General features: G+C 36.5%; 1 protein-coding gene across 5 annotated transcripts in view; it reads right to left on the bottom strand.

The window, feature by feature from the left end:
* Positions 1-19,758, bottom strand: part of PHTF2 (putative homeodomain transcription factor 2) — a 126,355-nt gene that overhangs the window by 94,058 nt on the left and 12,539 nt on the right. For 2 of the 5 annotated variants that reach the window (XM_047754201.1, XM_047754205.1), the window contains exon 2: positions 2,501-2,580. The exons of 2 other annotated variants lie outside the window; for them this stretch is intronic. In XM_047754201.1, coding sequence (XP_047610157.1) covers positions 2,501-2,545 — 45 coding nt within the window. In that variant the 5' untranslated portion in view covers positions 2,546-2,580. Of the gene's footprint in view, positions 1-2,500; positions 2,684-19,758 lie in introns of those variants that run through there. One more of the 5 variants, XM_047754202.1, reaches the window with a different exon arrangement.

Consider the following 19,758-nt stretch of genomic DNA (forward strand, 5'->3'; position numbering starts at 1 on the left):
GCCTCTCCATACTGTTTCCCATAGTGGTTGTATGAAAAGACTTTTAAAATAAGCACATAGTTAGGAGGAAAACAAATCTATATGACCTAAAAGCAGTGAAGAGAACTCTCAGGAGGAAATACTGAGGTGGTAGATGAGAGGCATGACTTAAGAACAATCCATTGGAGAAGAGAGCACGGGGACAAAGAGTTGTAGTAAAGTCATTCTCAAGAAAGAAAAAAGAAGCTGGTAGAATATCTAAATGCAACTGACCACAACAAAAGTTTTTCAGTTTGGTCAGAGGTTTAGGAGAACTAGAAAATCCAAGCAAAAAATAAAAACTGTTGCACAGTCAGGAAATATTATCACAGAACATTATATGACACAGCTCTAAACAATGGATACACAAATATAAGCCCTTAAACTGATTTAACCAAAATTTGTAGTCATTGGGAGGATGGAGGAGGGGGACTGGAGAGAAATCATAAAAAAGCTAAATCCTTACCACACAGTCAGAAATAAACAAATACCATCCACATTGAAATAACCAAGAAAATGTAAAGGCCCCTTGCCCACTACCTTTTGAGTGGATTCTAAATAACATTTATCACTCAAACTGCTATATAACTATTTAGTGACAATTAATTGCTATTGTGTGGCACAGGCTGGCAGCTACAGCTCTGATTCGACCCATAGCCTGGGAACCTCCATATGTCACAGGTGTGCCCCCCCAAAATAAGAAGAGTGTTACTGTGCTAACTAAAAATGAGTATATTTCAAACTCTCCAATCTCAGTTTAGTACATTGTACAAATGATCTTCAATGAAGTTCAAAATGTTTAAACAAAAAGTCCCAGGAGTTCACCTTGTGGCACAGCAGAAACGAATCTGACTAAGAACCATGAGGTTGCATGTTCAACCCCTGGCCCTGCTCAGTGGGTTAAGGATCTGGCATTGCTATGGCTGTGGTGTAGGCCGGCGGCAACAGCTCCAATTAGACCCCTAGCCTGGGACCTCCATATGCTGTGGGTGTGGCCCTAAAAAGACAAAAAGACCAAAAAAAAAAAAAAGTCCCGTAGACAAAATGTTTAAATAAACATTACTAATTCTCAGAAATAGAAATTACAAGAAAAGCTTTCAAAGATCTATAGAGAAAAATTAGTTTTATTAATTCAGCTTTAGGTTGATTGAAAATTTTAAAGATGACAGTAATATATGACCACAAAAGATTGAATTAATAGTATGATCAACAGCAATACCCCCAATTCAGTACTTTACATGAAAAATGTGATACTGAATATCTGTGGTTATGTTTTACCCAGAAAAGAAACCACACATCCAAAGATATACCATACCCTTAGGTTTGTCTAATTTTAAAAGTGTTTTTGTTTTTTTTGTTTTTTGTTTTTGTTTTTGTTTTTGCTTTTTAGAGCTGTACCCATGGCATATGGAAGTTCACATCTAGGCGCTGAATCACAGCTACAAGCTGCCAGCCTATGCCACAGCTACAACCACGTGGGATTCGAGCCATATCTGCAACCTACACCACAGCTCAAGACAATGCCAGATCCTCAACCCACTAAACAAGGGCAGGAATCAAACTTGCATCCTCATGGATACTAGTCAGATTTGTTTCCACAACACCACAACAGTAACTCCTTTTTAAAGTGTTCTAATTACACTTATTACCAATTCAACTAAAATTTTTAAATTGTCTGATTTTTCCCCATACACAGGAAAAGCTTTAAATATATAATTATCTTTTGTTAACAGAGACCTAATAAATAAGGCATCAAAAATGTTTTAAAATGTGAAAAACACAATACACTATATAAACTAAAAATCTAAGTTTCCGCATATAACAATACATTTTAAAGAGTGTAAAAAATCACTCTTTAGAAGTAAAAAAAAAATGTTTAAGGCATCAGAACTTTTACTTTTTAAAGGAAACACTACATGGTAGAGCTTATTTTGAAACATACAGGATGACACAGCTAGTTAAGTAGTTATGATGACTATTTCCAAAACATCAAAATAAGCATTTTAGTATTTCACTTTGGAAAATACAGTCCCCAAAGGTTTATTTTACTGAAAAGATTCAGCTGTTGAATTGTAACTTATAAGAAACAGATGAAAACTAGTTTCCCCCAATATAAAATAATATAAAATTACGAAAGGTCTGCTAACCTTTTTAAAAGAAATTGTCAGAAAAACTTACTGCTTTCATAAAATGCTAATTATATTAATACTCCTGGAAATGTGTTTATATTTTAGCTGAAAATAATTAATCTATGATAATGTGGAATAAAACATAAAGAAAAAACATTTTTAAGCACCATCTTTCTTTTGTAAAAGTAAAATCAGCACAAGAAGAATAAAAATACACTCCCCCATCCAAAGATCCTAAAATCTGTTTGTCATTATTTTAGATAATGTTTGACATAAATTCATCATATAATAAAAAGCATGCATTTTCAGAATAAAAACATTTAAAAGGTAAAAAGCTTTGACTATCAACTTACCTTCTTTTGATACCAGACTATAGCATCTGTGACTTTGGACGCCATTTATCCCACCGAAATCATACATTCCTCATTTTAGGCTGTGTAACAGAGAAAACAACACAAAGGCCTTTATTTCTACCTTCTAAAAGGACACTTAACAACATGCATACATAGCACTCTGGTTACTTGCAGAGCAAGGGGTGTATGACTATTCTTATATTACACCCTTCCTCATTACTATTTTAGTAACAGGTTCTCTTAAGTAAACAAAAATCAGTTGCCATAATAAAAGCAGGATCTTTCTACATGAATATTACACTTGAGTTTTCTTACAAATAGCTGAACTGTCTTTTTTTTTTTTTTTAAGTAAGTCTTTTAAATAAACTGCAGAATTTCCCAGGATAGACTGGAAATTTCATTTATAAATCCATATATGAAAGGAGTCAATCCATTCACTCAGTAACAGATCAGTTTTGCTTTAGTTTCTATCTAGGAACTAGTGTCAATTACTACTGCTAAAGGATGGCTTGACAGCAATGCCAAAATTTATAATCACATTTAATTTTCCCTGACACTCAGTAAAAACAAAGTTGAACTACAATCAAATAACTGGAGAAACCTAGTATCAATGTATATTCAATACTAAACTAACATTAATTACACAGGAATAATAAATATTAAGGATTTCCCAGTTATCGGAGTATGCTAATAATTAGAAATTTACCACAGAATATTTCATGAGCATCTTAGCCCTAGAGAGAATTAATTCCAGACTGATTTCAGTTAACTTGAATATTTTTCTAGTTATAGTACCACCCCGGCCGGCATGGAGGGCGCCTCTGGTATGGTGTTAAGGATGTGCCTCAACAGGTTTAAATGCAGATACTGGCCCCAGAACTCATTACAAATTAGGATCATCCAAGGCCAAACAGCATCTCAAGGAAATGTGGGCAGCAGACCATCTTGTAGAACTGATCCAAATACATGCAAAGCTGCAACTGCAGACATGCTAACACTACAGTTAACTCAGAGTAAACAAAATACCAGAGATTTTATACACCATTCTTGGGAGCATATAAGGATCTGAATATAATGAAATTATCAGCAGGTTCGAATATTCAGATCAGCCTCTAAAATTTATGGAGAAATTTACCTACTGCTTTTATTTTTGACAATGTTATAGACCAAAGGTTATTTTACTACCTTTCCTAAGACACAGATTGCATCTTTAATAACTGATCAAATTCAAGCAAATTACATTTTCAAAATCCTCATAAATTCCCTGGCATCACTGAAAGATAATCAGCATCGAGTCAAAAGACCTGGATTCAAATATTGGCTCACCCAATATGTAGAATGTAAGAAATAACTTAGTCTCTATGACCTAGTTTCTTTCACTTATAAAACAGGAGTAAACTGTATCTTACAGGGTTTTGAGACTGATAAATAAGATACCACATATAAAATGTGTGCCAAAAATTAGTACATACAGATGCTAAATTATAATTATTATTAACTTTTTTTTTCAAGCCAGGGATCAAATCTGCACAAAACAGCAACCTCCGCTGCACCATGAAGGAACTCCTATTTTACTATTAACTTTTGTATTTAAAAATTCCCCAACTCAGGAACTGAGAAGTATTTATATTTCCTTTTTTAAACATGGCAAACAGTTTGGAGAAGGAAAATATGCCATCAGTTTTTGTTGACATTTAAAATAAAATTAGCTACTTCATTATAAGATCACAAAGTGAATTCTCAACAACATACATATTGATTATTTACAGATTTCAAAGTTCACCTCCTCTGAAGATTCTCAAGTCAGATGTGGCTACCTTCATTTCTCACATCAGGGTTTTTGGGGGAAGTTTGTTGTTACTGACTTAAAATCTCCCATTTCTGTTTTTCTGTCCTGGAGGCCTCTGGGGGTAATTCATTAACTTTAACCACATTTTGTCCTATAAGTTTTCCCTTGATTCTGCCAACAGACTATTCATTACAACACTATACCTTCATTATAACTGCCTTTCAAAACAGTTGTGTATGTTTTCCAAATTGGTTATAACTCTTTTGCCCCACTCCTGTCCCCACCCTGCCAAATGCAAACTATAAAAAATACTGTAAGGGAGTCCTTGTTGTGGCACACTGGAAACAAATCCAACTACTATCCACAAGGATGCAGGTTTGATCCCTGGCCTCGCTCAGTGGATTATGGATCAGCATTGCTGTGAACTATAGCGTAGGCTTGGATCTGACATAGCTGTGGCTGTGGCAGGTGGCTGCTGCAGCTCCAATCTGACCCCTAGTCTGGGAACTTCCATATGCCTCAAGTGCAACTCTAAAAAGCACACACACACAAAAGGTACAAAAAGTATGAGAATATCAAATTTTCACTTTACTGTCCTTTAACCTCAGCCAATCTTTACTAACAAAAATTCCAGATTATCTACCAAAATAAAGATCTTCTTTTCTAATCCCCAGGGAGTGTAAATAACAAGCATTTTATATACAAAATGTGAAAAGATTTTTAATTCACTCAATCTATTAAATGTATGAGATATTTAATATATTTGGGGAATACTTAAATGGTCACATATAAAGAGCTTTTTTTTTTTTTTTTTAGAAAAAGCTTCTAAAAAGTGAACAAAATGTTACCTGGTTCAAATTAAATGATCTGAAAGATTTTTTTGATATATTTTGGTTTACAACAAGCTACACTAAGAAATAAATTTCAGCACAACATTGTAAATCAACTATACTTTAATTTAAAAAAATTGAAGGCAAAAAAAATTCCAAGAATGGACTATAATTAGTTATATAATATATAATGTTATTTATTAAGTATATAAAATGTTCTAAGTATTTTAATTATATTTATTTGGATCTACAGAAATAAAATTTCAATCAATTTTGTTTAAAAAAAGAAACACAACCTGTCTTCAGGAAACACTAAGTTTTGCTCCACAAACTCACTTAACAGTTTTTCCATTGTGTCAACAACATTTCAGTGACACTGAGTGGCTCATATCTATTTTTAAAACAAGTTTTACAGCATACTAAGATAGGTTTCTGAATCAGAATGACAAGGCACACCCAAAGAAACATGAGTATAAACAAGAAATAATAAATCAACAAATGGTTTCATGAATAACAAAGATTACTTAGAAAGCTTTTCCAACTTCCTTGATTCTGACAGTCCAGGAATATAGGTTTATAGTCTCTTTTATCATAATAGTTCATGTTAAGTAATTTTTAATGGTAACTTATGACACTAAAGTTAATTCACCGAAAAGTTAGAATTTTAAGCTTGCTGGGCTCCTTCAACATATGATCTTAATCTTTTTTGATCAAATGATCTGATAGTAGTATTAAGATATAACAATAATCCAGTTGGGAAAACAAAGAGCTAACAACAGGCATAACATTTAAATATTGCCTTAGATAGTTACTCGGAGCGAATTCTCTCCCTGATGATGCTTTAATCATCACACCTTGTCAAAACATCTGAAATTATTCTTTACTATGGCAAGGTCTATACAAAATGCATTTACAATGTCAAAGACCAGGATGAAGGGAAAGGATGACTACAAAGAGATGGTATGTTAAGTCTGCTTTTATAGAATCTCACTATCAAATACCCAGGAGTATTCTTTGTATAAATACAGCCAAAGAAGTTTTTAACCATTCCCTATGTTAGGGGATGTTTTATCCTAAAACAAATTTCTCTATTCCAGTATGACTTTCACTATGCTCAGAAATAATTTATGCCCACCTCTGACAATCTGCTGATGCTGTAATTCCCATTCCTTTTCCCCATTCATCCATCCTTCTAGATTAATTCAAATCCTACTTCCTCTAAGATGAAGCTTCCTCTAACTATTTATTTGGACTAAAAAAATGTTGAAGTTAGATGTTTCTTCCAGCACTGGTTTGTACTGATAAATCTGTTATTTAAATAAATAGGCAAGGCAGTAGAGTCACATGTGCCGTTCATTCATATGTAAACACTCTTAAAGAAAAAAAGAGGCATCTTTCTTCCTTTGCGTCTCATGGAAGTACCTAGCACATTATAAAACTCAGAAAAGGGAGTTCCCACTGTGGCACAGCGGAAATGAATCCACCTAGGAACCATAAGGTTGTGGGTTCAATCCCTGGCCTCACTCAATGGGTTAAGGATCCAGCATTGCTATGAGCTGTGGTGTAGGTCACAGATGCAGCTTGGATCCTGTGTTGCTATGGCTGTGGTGTAGGCCAGCAGCTGTAGCTCCAATTAGACTCCTAGCCTGGGAACTTCCATATGCCATGAGTACGGCCCTAAAAAAGCAGAAAAATAAAAATTAAAAAATTAAAAAAATAAAACTTGGAAAAGGAAATTAGAGCAAAGATAAAGCAATGACTGAGCCTCAGGAGAATTGAGTTCTAGATCCAAGTTCTGACACTAAGAGCTACGTACTTTTGAATTAGTTACTGAGTTCTCAGGGCCTCAGTTTTCAGCTCTGCTTCTAGTCAAATATGCCACAACTAAATAAAGGTTAAATAATTCCAATAAGGAGTTCCTCTGAATTCCTTTACTAACACACTCAAACAACACAGTATTCGTCAAATCAGTGATATGTATATGTAATTTAACATGGAAGAAACTGTTAGACAAAATGAAAAAGGGTTTTTAAAAGATAGTTTATGCAAATTTCCTCTGGCCCTGATATTATTACGCTATTCAACAACCAATGCACTCAGAATTGTATTTAAACGCCCTAAAATCTCACACTAACTAACCTACTTACCCAATGATATTCCTCACTATCTTCTCACACATCTGTTTCAATCAAACCACATCTCCTATACTTTTCTACCTCTGTGCCAAAATTAACACTTCTTCTCTTTCCAAAACAAGGAAGATTTCAAGACGACTTCCTAAATTCTACTTTCTCTACAAGTTTCTCCCAAATTCCACCATTAAATATCTCTCATCCTGTTGTGTTCCCATTACAGTTTTGTATAGACTGTCGTATACTTTTCCATATGTGCCACTGTATACCCAACCCCTATCCAAAAGTTCTTTGACAGAAGCCCTATGTCTTTATTTCTGAACTCCCCTATAGCTTTTTATATGTATTAAACACAAATGTTTACAAACCAAATTAAACAGTTGCCAACCAAAGCACCATCACAGATGAATGAATTTTAGGGCCCTTCGACCGGAAGGAAAAGGAAAAAAAAAAAGCACAACATGAGAGCTCTGAGTTAAGTTCTACTTGGGGCAAAATGAGGACTACAGCCTAGAAGATAGCCTTTCAGAGAGTTCTGAGGACTGTTCCTTAAGACCAGTATATATGCAATTTTAGTGAAGAGGGAGAGATACGTGCAATCAAGCACATATTTTGGCAGAGGCTGCTGCTAGTCACAAGAAGGTTGCTGCTAGTCACGAGGAGCAGATGTCTTCGTTAATGATTTTAGTGCTTTTCTAGACATGAGAAGATACAAGAAACAGGTTCGTAAATCTTCTGAAAATATTTATCTGAAGGCCTGTACTGCCAGTTTTTCTGGGAGCACAGAGTGCCTCACTCCTGATCCTCACCCTGAACTCCTTTCAGGGTAGGTGGAAGGTCAGTGATTGCAGTGGCTAGTGACTTCATTTTTGTAGTGCCAGACAGAGAGTGACAATTTTCAGCCAGAATTAAAAATGCCATCTGTCCAACTCCTGCATTATCCCAATATGCATATAAACATAGAAACATACTCCTTCCTAATACTAAAAGGTACGAAATTATTGTGAAGTATAATTAATAGGCCTGGTTTATTTATTACCATATCACTCAATCAACCAATATATAACAATGTGCAGATGTATCAAGTACAATGAAAAGGAGTAAAAGTCAAACCTGCCAAGTCTAGTTGTTTTCAACCTTGGAATAGAAAAAACAAATGCAAAATGAGATATGAGATATACATTTTCTATTATACCAGTTTGTAAAAGGAATATTTATAATCTTTATTTTCCTTCATGGAACCAAGGGGTAGTTTGTATATATCCTGGGCTAGAGGATAACACCTTATCTAAGAAGAAAAATTATAGGCAAGTAACTTCTAAATCTGCATTTACAAAAACATGTTATTGCAAAATCTAAGAGAATCTCTAGCTTTGATACCCATAAAGTTCACTGTAGAACTTCCTAATATGTACAACCAAGCTACCCTACATGCCCTTTAAAGCAACTTTTTAAATTTCAGAGTTTCTTAACTTTAGCATGTACTCACAAAATCTCTACCAGTAGCATTCCTCTGGGCTTTTTTTTTTTTTTTAATACTTAAAAGGTCCCTCAAATACTTAATTGATAGTGGATTGGATAAGTGATTCTTGTCCTGACTGTTTTGACACTTGGAAAAACCAATAATGAAATACAATCTAAATGGTTTAACTTCATTTACTCACAAGAAATTTTTATCATCAATCATTTAGACTCCACTCAAATGTAGATATGTTACTAGACACCTCTAGAAAATAACTAAATTAGTGTTGTTCCATGTACTTTATACCAAAGTAATAATGCATGAAATTATATCTAAAGGGTTTAGAGATTTAGCAGATCTTCAAAATGATTTAAAGATTAAAATCTGCTAACTAAATATACCTCCATCAAAAATACTATGGCAGGTCCCGTTGTGGCTCAGTGGTAACAAACCCGACTAGTGTCTATGAGAACTTGGGTTCAATCCCTGACCTCGCTCAGAGTGTTAAGAATCTGGCTTTGCCTTGAGCTGTGGTGTAGGTTGAGACACGGCTTGGATCCAGCATTGCTGTGGCTGGTGGCTGCAGCTCTGATTAAATCCCTAACCTGGGAACTTCCGTGTGTCGCACATTCGGCCCTTTAAAAAAAAAAGAAGAAGAAGAAGACGACAAAAAAAATACCATGAATTTGAAAAACAGTACTTTAGAGATGTTTCAGCCAATATCTGATCATTTAATAAAAATATTTATTTACTGAACAATTACACTGCTGTAGGCAGTAAGGACACAACAGTACTTAAGAAACAACATCCCTACTGTGATGAAACTTACACTGCAAAGAGACAAATGAACAGCAAACTAAATTAATTTGTACTGAGGTGGTGCTATGAAGGAAATAAACTGGGATATATAATTGGGATGGAGTGGGGTACTTTTGGAAAAGATAGCCAAAAAAATACTCTCTGAGATGATATGTAAATTGTGATCTAAACAATGAGAACAGCCTGCTAGGCTAAGCATTGAGGGGAAACATTCTGAGGAGTGGGAAGAGTAAACGCAAAGACCTTGAGGTGGGAATGAGCTTAGAATTTTTAAGGAGCAGAAAGGAAGCTAGCATGATACAAGTGTTATGGACACAGATGACAGTGGTTCAAGATGAAGCATGAAAGGGAGGTAGGAGCCACAGGGTTGTAGACAACAGAGCAAATACTTTTATTATAAAGACAGGAAGTTACTGAAGTGATTCCAACAAAGCCCTGGTGATCTAATTTGCAAAGACCACTCTGAGAGCTGTATAGAGAAGAGACTGGACTGAAGAGCCCAGAGTGGAAACAGCAAGGCTAGTTAACAAAATCTTAGTTCCATGCAGAAGAGGTCAATATACTGAGCTCAGGTGCAAGCAGTAGGGATGGCACCAAGTGGGCAGTTTTGAATTTTATTTACCAGTAAAATCAACAAGATCTAGGAATGGGCTAGGATAGAAGAGGGTACGGGAAGGGATTAGGTAGAAGAATCTAGGTTTTTGCTTTGAACCATTTTCTGAAATGGACCCATATTAAAAAAAAAAAAAGTTTATGAGAGAAAAATACAAAAAAAAGTTTTAGAACTCTTATGGTGACAACAGCTACTAGACATAAAAATAAAGACATCAAACAAGTAGTTAGATACTTGAGACTAAGCTCAAGATAAAGCTGAGGGATAGAGATATGAGTTTAGAAGCCATGAACACATCATCAATATTTAAAATCAGAGTTGAGTTACATAGGTATATTCATTTGTCAAAACTAAACCAAAGTATACTTTAGATCTGTGCCTTTCAGAGATAACTTCAATAAAGCCATGTGACTGACACATCAACTAAAAAGAATATAACTAGAGAAGGAAAAGGTTCAGCCTCAAGTTTACCACTATTCAGACAAGTGAAATAAGTGAGGCCAAGGACAGAAAATGAGTAAAAAGAAAGCAGGTAAGTATGATGTCAGAGAACCCAAAAGAGGAGAGTCTTTTACAAAGGATTGAGTAGGCTGTTAAAAGATCATTAGATTTAACAAAACAGAGGTTAGAACGACCCTGGGAGGAGCAATTTAAATGAAGTAGAGGGAGTTCCCAATGTGGCTCCATGGGTTAAGAACCCAACATAGTGTCCACGAGGATGTGGGTTCGATCCCTGGCCTCACTCGGTAGGTTAAGAATCTGGTATTGTCGCAAGTTGCAGCGTAGGCTGCAGTTGTGGCTCAGACACAGTGTTGCTGTGGCTGTGGTATAGGCTGACAGCTGCAGCTCCAATTTGACCTCTAGACTGGGAATTTCCATATGCCCCAGGTTCAGCCTTAAAAATAATAAATAAACAAATGGAGTGGAGGAGACAAGTCGAAGTGAAATGAGAAGAAATGGATGATAAAGAAGAGGACACGTTAAAAAAAAAATCATCAGAGATTGCTAATTGACTCCCATTATTGCATTGTCCTCTTCCTTTTGCAAACATTTTGTGATCTTTCCTAAACTAGGTGTGGCTGTGACTATGTTCTTTTTCCAGACACAAACAGAAGTGTTAGATGGAACTTCCAAATTAGGTCCCTTAAAAGAATCTCACTAGTTGGAGAAAGCCCTGTCCCCTTTCCCCCTTCCATTTCCTGCTCCCTAGAAAGCTGTTTTAATGCCAGAGCTCCAGCAGACCACCATGAACAGTGACCTTGAAATCAGAAGCCAAGTGTATTCATCAAAAGGAAGCAACCTGGGTTGGCTGGGGAAGCCACCCTATCAGTTCTGGATTGCCCATCTCCATACATCTTATAGTCAAGATTATAAATTCTTGTAGTTTTAGCTAACCAAATCTGAAAGTGCTGTACATAATACGTTTGATTCAAACTTTTTTTTTTTTTTGCCATCAAAACCTTGTAAACATTGTGCAGTTGTCTTTTGGAATTGTGGGTAACTGAGAGGTTGGCAGTCAGCTAGATTCACCCCTCCCCCTTTATACAGGTCAAGTTTTCTTTTTCGCCAGGATGCCAAAATAATTCTCTTATTTCTGATGTTAGTAACTACTAGGGTGTAGTCAATTTTAATCATTTCTTTAACTTTTTTCCTGACAACTGTAAATGTACTTTTTATTTCATATATTCTTATATGATTTTTATGAAATCTTTCGCTGTTCCATTTGTTGGAGTCTCTGCCCCAAGGATACAAGTTAATTCTTCGGTAGGATAGCTTTACAGTCTTTTCATAGTCATTTGTTTCATTTATTTTTTTCCCGTAGCATGTTTGTAGAGCTGCCATGCCATTAAAAAAAAATAAAAAATTTGTAGTTACCATCGTGGCTCAGCAGAAACGAATCTGACTAGTATCCGGCGTTGCCGTGAGCTGTGGTGTAGGTCACAGATGTGGCTCAGATCTGGCATTCTGTGGCTGTGGTGTAGGCCAGCGGCTACAGCTCCCATTCGACCCCTAGCCTGGGAATATCCATATGTGTGGCCCTAAAAAGACAAACAAAAAAATTTTTTAAATCAAAATACAGAAAAAAACAAAGTAAATTTTAAAAGAAATCTCAATCATGTTTAACATGGGATTTGCTACACTGAGCTCCTATTTATTCTGATATCCAATAGGTAGGTACTCCTTGACAACCTCAAGATCCTTTTTACCTTAGCTGGAACCATTTTAGTTTCTCTGGACATATTTGCAATCACACACACACTTCAGTTTGAGAACCAAATACTGCTTTTAATCTACTTTTCTATAACTCATCAATGCAGGAAATGGAAAAAGAAAAAGCTAAGTTTAGACTGAGTTTAGCCACTGCTGAAACACCATCAAGTATCCTGTACCAGCTCCATGCCTCTGGTCAGAGGGCTATCCTACCTTCAAGGGTTTTGGCTCTGGCCCATAACCGGAGTACATTTCAAAATGGCAATGCTCCTTGACTGCGAGGCTCAGCATTAGTATGTGGGGTCTTCTCAAGGACTCTGCCTTGGCTTTTTGCTCCCTACTCATCATCTCTTTGATCTGCTTTCCTGGGGAGTATTATGAGAATACTTCATGTTTTGCAGGCCTCATCTTTCCTTACTCTAGCTTTTGGGATACGGAGCTGGAATTAAAAGCTTTTGCATATGTACTCCATATCTTCTGATTCTTTCCTTGGCCTCCACTTTTAAAAGTATTTGGCATAAGGCTGCACACACCACTTTTTTGTTCACTTCTATTATATTTTTTTGCCCTCTCCTCCCCCTACCAACTTTTTCCTTTTTTCACTTGGTTTTAGTGAAGGAAAATTCTGTGGTTCTACTTCATCTTTTCTCAAAAATCCCTAAATTTACTATTTCGACTTTTTTTCTTTTTCAGCCACAACCAAGACATATGGAAGTTCCTAGGTCAGGGATCAAATCTGAGCCACTGCTGTGACCTACACTGCAGCTGAGGCAACTCTGGATCCATAATCCACTGCACTGGGCTGGCCATCAAACCCGTGCCACCACAGAGACAACTTGGGATCCCTAACCCACCGCACCACAAAAGGAACTCCCACATTTATTTTTTTAAGTACCAATGATAATCTTTTAGGTTACTGACTCAACTAAAAAGAAAAATTTAAATATTCTAAAATAGGATTCTAAACTAACAACAGCTGCACTTTTACTTCTGTTATTTCTAGCAGAAGGAAGTAAAAGGAAGACACCCAGTTTCAATTCTTTTTATAAATTTAAGATACCAAACAGAAAACACAGAATCCAGCTTAAGCTCTTCTGTGAACCTGTTACAGATACCTACAGCGAAAACAAAACTAAAATGTGTTTCCCTCCTCTAATCTACTCCCTCTTTTAATATCTACTCAATTTGGTACTCAAGCAAGAAACCCTAGAATTTTTCTTGTCTCCTTCCCTTTCCCACGACCACCAATTCTTACCTGCACACAAGAACTACTCAATACAAAGAAATAATATAATATATAATAATTATGTTATTATAATATATAATAATAATAATATAATATATAGTCTATTTGTCATAGTGCCAAGACACCTCTCATATAACCCCTCCCTGGCCCTACTACTACAAACCTGGTGCAAACCCATATCATCATTACCAGGACTACTCTAACAGTCTCTTATTATTTCCTCACTTTCACCATTTATCTTTCTAAAATACTGACCTTATCATGTTTCTCACCTTAAAAATCTCTACTGATTCCCTATTGCCTAAGAAAATAGTTTAGGAGTTCCCATGATGGCTCAGCAGTAATGAACCTGACTGACTAGTATCCATGAGGATGTGGGTTCGATCCCTGGCCTTGCTCAGTGAGTTAAGGAGCTGTCTGTGTTGCCATGAGCTGCGGTGTAGGTCACAGACACGGCTCCAATCTGGTGTTGCTGTGGCTGTAGCATAGGCTGGCAGCTGTAGCTCAGATTTGACCCCAAGCCTGAAAACTTCCATGTGCTGGAGGTGCAGCCCTGCTACAACAACGAAAAAGTTTAATCAGCACGCTATACAAAAGACCCATCGTTTACAACTCAATCATAGATTCATTGCCTTTATAATCAGTAGCATCCATCACCTCTACCTGCAACTACACATGAGCTCTTGCCTACCCACTCCAATCTGCCATCCACATGTGTATCCTACAGTCTAGTTTTATGGGTTACTAAATATATTTTCATGCTTGCCTTCCAGTCCTGATGACAACTCCTCTAAAATGGTTTTCTCTTTGTTCCGACTTAACTAACAAGTTACTTTAGATTTTTCTAGGCCCAGATCATCATAGGAAAATAAATTGCGAGAACATATAATCAGTGATGCTCAAGGGACTTAATTACTCAAAGAGTAATAAGATTTAAATATTTCAACCCAGGAAAAAAAAATGATAGACTAAACACAGTTATCTAACAACTCTACAGCAAAAGCTCACACATATATGGAAGGCTTGGTATTAGTTCTAAGAAGGTAGATAAAGGTTTAGTGGTGAAGCAGAAATACGAAGTCAATTGTGTTCCCTGGATTTTCTTCCCTGATAATTACAGTGGCCAATTTAAAATTAGGACATACGGCTTTAAATATACCAGATAACTTCTTAAAGGACAAGTGTACTATTCTTGGAAACTGAGCCATTTTTAAAATGATAAACATAGTTATCAAATACCACTATTGCATGTAACACCATTATTAACATGTCCAGATCGTTAATTCATGAAGTTTGGGGGCTTTGCTTCATATTAGTACTAACTACCAAGCCAACTGGCCTAAACTGCCTGGAAATACAGGAATGCAACACAACGTGTCAGCCACTACAATGTGACTACACTATACAATATTCTTCTAATTTGAGGGAATTAGCTATAAATCAGGAAACCAGTACTTCAATTTCTAGCCCATTCAAATCTAGACCACAGAGGAGTTCCCATGTGGCTCTGCGGAAATGAATCTAACCAGTATCCATGAGGATGCAGGTTTGATTTTGATCCCTGGCCTCGCTTAGTGGGTTAAGGATCCGGCATTGCTGTGAGCTGTGGTGTAGGCAGATGGGGTTCGGATCCCACATTGCTGTGGCTGTGGTACAGGCTGGCAATCACAACTCTGATTCGACCTCTAGCCCAGAACTTCCATATGACGCGGGTGCAGTCCTAAAAAAAAAAAAAAATCTATACCACAGAGCAAAGTACTTTCTAAACATACTACAACTCTATTTAACTGCAATCATGAGCCCAACTATGCATAACTCATTCTTTTTACTGTTCCCTAATCTCTTCAACTATATAGTACTATGCCATTTTATATAACAGGCTTAGTCACCTGTGGATTTTGGTATCCACAGTGGGGGTGGGGGGGCGGCCCTAGAACTAATCCCTGTGGGTATGACTATATGACTGCGGGTATAAAGGATGACTGTATAGGGCAGCATGTGCTTAACAAATGCAACCATTCCATTTCTCTTCTCCCTCTTACATCAAAATTGCACTCTCCCAATTTTTCTACTTCTTCTTCAATCTAATCATGCCTTTACTCCATACACTCCACTAAAAGCTCTAAGGACACCAGTGACTTCAGGGTCTCAGTTCTCATCTTAGCAGCAGTATATGACAGTTGATTATATTCCCTTTTCTTGGAACACTATTCACTTAGCTCCTAAGAAACCACTCCCTTGGGTTTGCTCCTAACTCTCTGACTAACTCCTCAGTTTCTTCGCTGCTCTTCTCCTCTGCCTGAACTCAGTCCTTGACATCGTCTCTGTCTTCACTCAATCACTTGGTGATCACTTCAAAATATTTTGGTTTGTGTATATAATGACTATTATATATGCAGATTATAACTCTAATCTAACCTGTACCTTAAATCCACTAGATGAGAAAAAGTCAGACATGGTTTCTTACTTGTGGACTTTCCAGGGCCTGCACTATGTTGCGGTATACTTTCAATACCCCAGAGGAAACTATGTACACATTATTTCTTATGGTTATTTAATAAAGAACCCTTTCCTCATGATGCATCTCATGAGATATACAATTAACTAAGCCACTGAATATGGCACATTTAGACATCTCTCGAGTAGTTCCAATTTCTCACAGCGCATATTAACTATGTGAAAATGGGCACTTTTCCTCTGATTGGAGAGAGGTAATAACTGAGTTTGAGGTTTTTTTCAAGGCAGCTCACTCGATTAGAAGAGAGTTTGCCTCAAAGTTTTCTTTGTGTAGAGACTAATTTTTGTCTCTTTTAAGTTTCCTTGTATTAGTTATATACTTTAAATGAGCAAAAAATTTACCACATCCTCTACCTTCAAAGAATATTTTAAGTATATATATACTGTTGTTCCTCTTCCCAAGCTCCTTCTTCCACTGTTGTTCATATAATATGCCTTTCGAATTTCTCACTGTCCAGGTCATCTCCCTTACCAGATAAGATCTAAATAATTCCTGGAATCTAGTTGGCCAAAAAGGAAAAAAAAAAAAAAAAACCTATTTGTCTGAAGAATGCAACACACAGTGGACTTACAACTTTTACTAATATGGATATGATCACTTGGTCATGTAGCCTAAGAATATGTTCACCTTTTTTTAAATTTTTTTTTTAGCAACCACGACAATGATTAACTCAATAATCCTTCCTAAAAATAAAGGTATATTACACATATCCACATAGATACGTGCTTATACATATACAATGACTTAGCTATATCCACTAAGAGTGCCTAGAAGCATTGATTCCTCAGTAGCAATAGGAACATCTAACAACCAAACCTTTAAATGTTATTTTACAGAAATCAAGGCTCCTTAGAGAAATGTCTGATTCCAGGGCTGGCACAGAGACAGTATGAGGTGACTCTGGGACATCCTGTTGGGTCAAAGTTAAAGTGCTCAAAGAAAAAAAGGGACACTGCTAAAAGAATAAAAGAGGAGTCAATGAGTCTATACTAATATGAGATAAATGAACGAATAAATAAAAGGAAGCTTTCTTTGTGGCAGGAAGCCAGCTAATAAACACAGAAGAAATTAGTCAACTGAAAAAAAAATTACCGTTTGGCAACCATCTTTCTTCCTCCAATTTTAGTGAGATATCATTGACATAGAACACTGCCTAAGTTTAAGTTGTACAATATAATTATTTGATATATGTAAATACTACAAAATGATTACCACAATAAGCTTAATTAACATCCATCACCTCACATAGTTACATAATTTTCTCGTTGTGATGAGAATTTTTTTTTTGGCCATATCCACAGCATACAGGTGTTTCTGGGCCAGAGATCAAACCCGAGTCACAGCAGCAAAGACAGATCCTTAACCCACTGAGCCAAGAGGGAACTCCCCATAAAGCCTTCTTTTTATAATTAAGTTTATTTTCTCATTTAGGATGGCTGCAGTTAAAGTACAGGGAGACACAAGAAAACAGACCCCATGTTTTGATTTTACCAATTTGCATAATTCACCTCCATCAAAAGAAAAAAGGCCATTTCAGTTGCCTATGATCAATGAACAGACATATTTGATCATACTTTTCTAATATCTTAAGCCCATTTCCTTTACAGAGATTTTTAACAGTCCTTAATACCTACTATTTTCAAGGTTAAGTTACACTGACCACTCGAAATATAAAAGGTATTTTTGGATCATAGCAGTATTTTTAGTTTTTGTTGCAAATATTTTCCAATGATGATAAACTCTGAATTATTATACCATTCAAGAAATACACACTTCTCATTAATTGCCCTAGTAATAATCACGTTCTTTACTCTTACATTTTTTTGTGTGTCAACAAAAAACTGGGTTTAAAGAAAAAGAAAATATAATTAGTTGCTTACCTTTAAACTCATCATACCTTCCCACATTTGTTTCAAATGAAACAGGAATGGTTGAGAAAGCTGAACATAAACACATTTATCCAGTCGAAAAATACGGTATACTTTGCTTCTTGCTATGCAAAGCTAATACATTCTAGAATCATGGGATTTAATTAAAACAATACCCAAAATGGAACTTTATGTATTTTACATTTAAAGTATTAACTTTAAAACTTAATACACAGGTGCTTCTACTTCTAACCATGAAAGAGTATCAAAGACTATATTAATCTTTCCACTTCTATTTACTTCTTTTTTTGTAATTTTGTTTTGTCTTTTTAGGGCCACACCCATGGCATATGGAATTTTCCAGGCTAGGGGTCAAATCAGAGCTGTAGCTGCTGGCCAACACCACAGCCCCAGTAATCCCAGATCTGAGCCATATCGGCAACCTACGCCACAGCTCATGGCTATGCTGGATCCTTAACCCACTGAGTGAGGCCAGGGACTGAACCCACATCCTCGTGGATATCAGTCGGACTCATTACCATTACCACTGAGCATGACGGGAACTCCAATCCTTCCACTTTTAAAACTAAAAAAAAAAATGTGCAAAATATGTGAAATATTTTCAGACATTGGACAACAGACTATGCAAGACAATAATCTCTGAAAGAGGAAACAAAGAAGTGAACCCTATAATTGCCTAAGTGTACTGCCTGTAGTTTCTGAAAACTAGAGTATGACAATTTCCTCATGTTGAGAAGACAGATTTGAGTGTTCAAGGACACCAAGGCAACTAGAGTTCTCACGGCAAAGCACCAGAGAGGAGAGAGCAGCACAAAACTGGTGCTTTGCAGAGAATTCTCCCCAAGTCTGCATGTGAGTACTGATCAGCACAGGTATGTAGACAAAATACCTAAAAAGAGGGATATAACCACCAGAAAGGTGCAAGCATAACAATTACCAAAGTTCACAAAGGAATGGTAAGAGTTCACAGCCAGAGTGGAGAAATCTTATAATAGGCAACAGTCAGATTATTCCAAAGGGTAGTACCCCAGTAGTAAGGTTAAAATTAGCCTTGTTCTAAAAGATGCTCAGGTCTCATCTAACAAAACAGAAAAAGCATGCCTTTGAGAATTGTTTCTAAGTGACTGAACTGTGTCCCAGAACAAGGTCAAAATATTTAAAGAATACAAAGAAGGAGTTCCTGTCCTGGCTTAGTGGAAACAAATCTGACTAGTATCCATGAGGTTGCGGGTTTGATCCCTGGCCTTGCTCAGTGGGTTGGAGATCCAGTGTTGCCGTAAGCTGTGGCAGAGGTTGCAGACACGGCTCAGATCTGGTCTTGCTATTGCCGTGGCGTAGGCCAGTGGCTACAGCTCCAATTTGACCCCTAGCCTGGGAACCTCTATATGTCATGGGTGTGCACCCCCACCCCCAAAAAAGAATACAGAGAAAAGCCATCTCCAAAAAAACGGAATTCATAATGTCTGGCATCCAAACAAAAATTTGCAGGCATGCAAATAAAAAGGAAAATACGAAACATAATGAGAAAAATCACTTACAAGAAATGGAACCATAAATGACAAAAGTGATATGATTAAAACTGCTATTATATACAAAACATTGTGTGTGTGCATGTATACATTGTATGTACACAGATTCATACACACAGACAAATGGAAAATCCATGTTAATGGATTGGAAGACTTAATATTATAAAAATGTCTAGACCCAAAGCAATCTATATACTCATTGCAATTGCTAACAAAATTC

The sequence above is a fragment of the Phacochoerus africanus genome, chromosome 11 (assembly GCF_016906955.1).
Source record: "Phacochoerus africanus isolate WHEZ1 chromosome 11, ROS_Pafr_v1, whole genome shotgun sequence".
NCBI classification, from domain to species: Eukaryota; Metazoa; Chordata; class Mammalia; order Artiodactyla; family Suidae; genus Phacochoerus; species Phacochoerus africanus.